The sequence below is a fragment of the Mycetomoellerius zeteki genome, unplaced genomic scaffold (assembly GCF_001594055.1).
Source record: "Mycetomoellerius zeteki isolate Tzet28-1 unplaced genomic scaffold, Tzet1.0 scaffold48, whole genome shotgun sequence".
Lineage (NCBI taxonomy): Eukaryota > Metazoa > Arthropoda > Insecta > Hymenoptera > Formicidae > Mycetomoellerius > Mycetomoellerius zeteki.
In genome coordinates, this window is record NW_017257479.1 from 604,651 (window position 1) to 610,355 (window position 5,705).

General features: G+C 34.1%; 1 protein-coding gene across 1 annotated transcript in view; it reads left to right on the forward strand.

Annotated features, from left to right (window-relative positions):
- bma (SCY1-like protein bma) overlaps nt 1–891 on the forward strand; it is a 15,627-nt gene extending 14,736 nt beyond the window's left edge. The window contains exons 15-16 of the mRNA XM_018455284.1: nt 3–187; nt 849–891. Of these exons, the coding sequence (XP_018310786.1) occupies nt 3–173 (171 nt within the window). The 3' untranslated portion in view covers nt 174–187; nt 849–891. The remainder of the gene's footprint in view (nt 1–2; nt 188–848) is intronic.
- The last annotated feature ends 4,814 nt before the right edge of the window (nt 892–5,705 follow it).

Here is a 5,705-nt window from a genome sequence, read left to right on the forward strand (position 1 = left end):
TTCGCGGCTCGAGACGGCCATCCGTGTCCTCGACATCGTCGCAGCAGGGACTCGGGCTACTGCAGCAGGTTGGCTCCAGCATGGTAAGACAACTACCCCCCATCTGCCTGAACCTGAACGGACCACCAACACTCTCTCCATCACTCCAGCTACCGGGACAGCATTCCCACTGACCCTCCGTTACAGTGTAAGGATATTCACTAAGCCTTAGCTCGGTTCGCGCCTATCGCTCTCTCTCTCCGATTTGATCACTTCCCATGCACCTTGTCCTTAGATTAGATTCTCTCTCTCTCTCTTTCTCTTTCTCTCTTTCTGCTATCGATTAATTCGGAGAGACCGTCGCGAAGGCGCGATATCGAAATATTGATCGGAGCGGTCCTCTGCTGGGGTTGAGATACAATGAAACAGGATAATTTCGAAAAGGGCTTGTTCCTAAGAACATCACGCGCTTCTTCTGGTACAAAAATATTTAATAATATATTATCCAAGATATATCGATAAAAATTATGTAATAACGTCCTTTCTAAAGTTACTAAATTATTTTATTAAAAGTGTAAATTATTTTTTTAACACGGATATCACGAGAGACAGGATGGATATCTTCTCGAGAAAGATTCGGTTTTACAACGGCCAAAGAGGATATAAATTCAGAGATATTATATTACATATAACCTAGGAACTTTTCTAAATGAATCTCCTGTATGTTGAAAGAAATCCCACCAAGATTCGCACTTTTCCAAGATCGATCGTTAATGCGGTTCCTCTTTATTATCGTAACAAACGTCTCGCGTACACTTCTCGAGAAACGGTGAAGCGTAAAAGACGACTCCTTCTTTCCCGTGTTGCAGTATCAATTCTTCAATAGACAACCCGAAGCGTGAAGCGCCAACGATTGTCGCTGAACGAAGCTCGGACAAGATCACGGTAGTTGTGGAGTCTCTAACTAACGCACACCGATTCCCTTGCACGCTCGGTCAATCGTAAAGAATAAAACAAGGAGGAGGTGATAATGAATCATATGGAGGCTCTCGTCCAAGGCAACAAGATGCGACGCTGATTCTTTCTTAATTGGCCTCGGGATCCCGAGAAGACGCGAAGATCTCTCTTCGGGAATTGACGATTCGATCTACGCCCCCCAGGAATAGATCGCGAGTTGGAGGGAAATGGAAAGCGGCACTCGCTGCGGATTATTCTGACCAGATCAGGGTACCTATCATGAAACAAAATCGGAATGGATTCCGATCGGAATTATTCAATTATTCCCTAGATTTCTATTGTGTTTTCTGAGGAAAACGGAATAATTTCGATCGGAATCCATCCCGACTTTGTTCCATGATATGTACCCTGGACCGAGCGAATGCGAATGAAAATGCGAACATGCGACTGGCCTCGGTGAGTACTTCCATTTGCGCTTGTCGAGACGAGATGCTCGATCCCCAAGTAGAATACAAGTCATTATGACGTCACAAATTCCTCATCCTAAAATTCTATAACTTTTTCTTAATTTCCAGACAAAATTTCATGATTTCACTGAAAAAAGAAAGTGTTTAATTTTAAAATATTAAAATGTTTTGTTCTTGTTTTGTTCTCCGTTTTTTAAACATTTATGGCCGGTTGTTCCATTTTTAGATAAACTATGAGGTAATTTACTTATTGGATAAACAAAAAAGTAAAAGAGTAAGGATATATAGAAGAGAGTGAGCTGAAATTTACCGGAAGGTGGAACAACTCAGCCTTGAAGTTGTTTTAGTTTTAAATTTTTTCAATAAACAAAACACTGCGTGTTCTGATTGAAAACACTATGTATTTTAAATCCAAACACATATAGTGTTTTGTTTATGGAAAAAATTTAAAACATCTTTAAGTGTTTAAGAATTGGAGACAAATAATATCTTTCTCTAAAATTAAACACTTCTTTTTTCAGTGTTTCCCTGACAATAATATTTTAAAACTTTTTGTATTTTTATTCTGATTTGGTAACTGTCAAATATTTTGTTGAGAGATCAATTTGACATAGCAATGTAAATTACTATTAATGTTGCTGATACTGCTTGCATTTTTAACTTAAATCGATAAAATTGCATACGTGTGATGTACGTATTTAAACCTCTTTAAAGTCGAAAATTTTGCAAAATTTACTGATTTTTTCCTGACTATTTTCAATTTCTCTGACAATTCTCTTGTTTCCAGTTTTGTGGCAAAATGATCAAAATAACATCAAAATGATTTCAAAATGATTATTAAAGGTCACTTTTTAATCGATAACGATTCATTTTAATGTCTTTTTGATATTATCGTGACTCGTTCTACTTAGGTCGCGTTCATTCGCGCTGGCTCGTCAGATCCGACTTAACGCGTGTACAATCTGACCTAATAATATATACATATACTTACATATAGTTATACACACAATATACTCTTCGCGGCTGACAGGATCGCGATTTGATAGCCGCAAATTAGCCCGGGAAAACCCCTCCTCTCCCCTCCCAAATCGGGCTAATAATCGCACCGCGTGTATCTCCGTTATATCACCCTCGTCACCACGTAGTGGTGACGAAGGGTTCAGGGATAGATCATTTGGCAGTTCTTGTACAACAGACGTGAACACTCGGGGTACATCAGAAGACGTCGACCGATTCCTTAGAATGGATGATCACGAATGCATCAAAATGAGATTAATTCCTATTTCCTCGTATCGATTATCTATCAGTATAATTCGAATTATTACATTCTATCTTTTCCTTTTTATGTCTTAATGATTAGGAATAAAATCGCGTTTAACGCTCAATGTGACCGTCCGATTTTGAACTTCACTTATCTGAATCAGCGATCGTTCGCTGTAAAGCTCGAGAACATCCGAGTTCCGATTTTCGACAGTCAAACCGAAGAAATTCGGAGAGTCGCGACTTCTGATTTATCTCGTATATCAAGGAGGCACGTCGTAAGAATAAGTACACGTGTATACTCACAGAACAAGAAAAAGCAAAGTAATATACATATATAAATATATACATCTCTCTTAGCCATGTACGAACAAAGAATGAATATTTTTCTCGTCGATATATATATTTGTCTATGTAATAATCTATAAATATGTATATCGTAATAACGGCATGAGCAGCACATGTCTGGCACTGTGTCTAGTCATGCCGTCAGTCGTCAATTGTCGCACTACACAATCACTAAATCTTAAGGTAGCTTTTGTAACTCAGGCGACGTCGCTGTGAGAAGACGGGGTAATTCACACTTCCCAGATAGACGTATACATACGCAAACTTATACGTGCAATCGTTCGAGTTTCCTCGCGGAGCACGATGAGGTATTGTCGTTTGAATTGGCGCGCAAATAATTATATCGATAAAAGAAGGACTGATGAATTATTCGATGTATTTCATCCGTCTGTTCGCATAATTGACTGCACACCGATTACATTTTCTACTTAAGAAATATACATTTCCTGCTCTACAAAATATATTTCTCGATACAATCTATGACGTAACAGAGAGGAGTAAATGGAATATATTTAACAATTCATAGAATTATTCATTAAAAGATTCGTTTTTAAAGATTCTTATTAAGGATCAAATCTTGATGATGCAAACAAGCGACAAGATTGTTTCAACGATAGTGGAAATATTTATGAAAATAATTATGAAAATAATCAGATTTTAAAATATGCGATTTAGTCGCGGGATCATTTATTAATTAATCGCAAATTATTATAATTAAAAACATAATTACGATCAAATGAGGCCAAACGGAAGAAATCGAATGTTCGCGATTTATAAAAAAAGAAATAACAAAATAAATCCAAAACTCACGAAGAAGTCGCGAATTGCAAAAAGAAGTTACAGAATAATTAATTAATTAATTTTTTGAGGGAGAAAGAAAAACAGAGAAACAAAATATTCGATTCAATACAAATATTTGAAGGAACATCAATACGTATCGTTACGATCTCGATTTATTCATTTTTTACATATTCCTGATATGGACTGATATCAACTGATATGCTCGATATGTAAATGGCGTATAAGAAAATGGCTTATAAAAAATTTCCAGTTAAAGCAGATCCATCCAAATAGAATACACAAAAGTCGTAATAATATTATAAGAACATTCTCATGAACTTACATCCCGAGAAAAAATGTTATATATATATGGACATATTTTATATATAATACAATTATACGTATATAATTGTATAATATAAAATATGTCAGTTTTTTATATAATTATATCTAATTTTATATAATTTTATATAATTATATGTGAAATATTTTTTACTGGGTTGTCACTTATAATTAGTTCATTTTCAAGTATTAATCGTCCTGATAACGTCCTATGAAAATGAGAATCATAATTAATTATGATCTATCACAGGACGTCATTATAATGTCATTTGCCATTTAAGGAAATGCTGAAGCGACGAACTTGATCGATGTCGATAAAACGTATTCTCAAGCCTGTTTTACAATGTGCTTTTTGTATCCTACACTGAAAAAAATGCATGTAATTTTACATGGAAATTACATGTTCATGACTGAAAAATTGCCTAAATATGATTGGAAATTTACAATTTCCAGTAAATTTCCAAGCATATTTATGTAATTTAGATAATTTTCCAGTCATATACATGTAATTTCCATGTAAAATTATATGCATTTTTTTCAGTGTGTGTAGCTTAATTTTGTCTTTTATCCCGTTTTCTGTTTTCACCCGAGATAAAAATTAACAAACTTTGAAAGAAACAAAAAACGCGGCAAGAAATACAATCTCAGACTTTAATTCTAAATAAAACATGTATATTTCTTGCTCTATATCCTACGTACTGCATGGATATTAGATTAGACTCAGACGTACTTTTCCATTCATTTCTCTTGTAAGCTTTAAAATCATAAATGGAGGTCTTATTATATATTCTTATTTTATTATAAATTATTCAAATAATGGAGAAACTACTTTTTGTTTAAACTTATTGTTTTATTATATACTTGGAATCATTTAAGTTTGTTCGCGTCGCATGCTCTACCTACTCCGATATACTCCTACTCCAACGCGTTGCAAAACGTGTTCGTAGAGTGAGTAGAAACTATGATAGGAACATGGAGCATGCGACGCAAAAAATCTTTATGTATATGTGAAGAAATAACCCACGTGATAATAGGAAACTGTAATGTACATTTTTTGTTTTTCATACAAAAGTGTGTTTTCCTACAACTATTTGCGTTTTTTCTTTTATTCTAGAAGATATTTATTATTATACATATATAAAAAAACAAAGAAAATAGAAAAGTACGAAATATTTTGTTGGTATGCAAATGATTTGAGCATCTCCTTAACCTTTAGAATGCCGGGGAAGCTACTTTTGTGGCTTTTAAGTGTGGGTTAAAATACCATTTTTGGTGGCATTTTAAATACTAATTGTATTAAACATATATATGTGTATGTTGCCCAAAAAATATATATATAGATATATAAGTATTGAAAAATATACAAAAAAAGTAAAAATATAAAAAAGTAAAAAAAAATATAAAACAAGAAAAAAGTAAAAAAGATACAAAAAAATTTAAGAACCAAACAAAAAAGAAAAGTCAAAAAGGAGCTATAAACTTTTTACGTCTATGTCGTTAACTCTGGGTAATGTTAAAGGAAAGTTCTCTGCATGAGTCTATACGTTTATATTCATTTATGTTGTCAATATT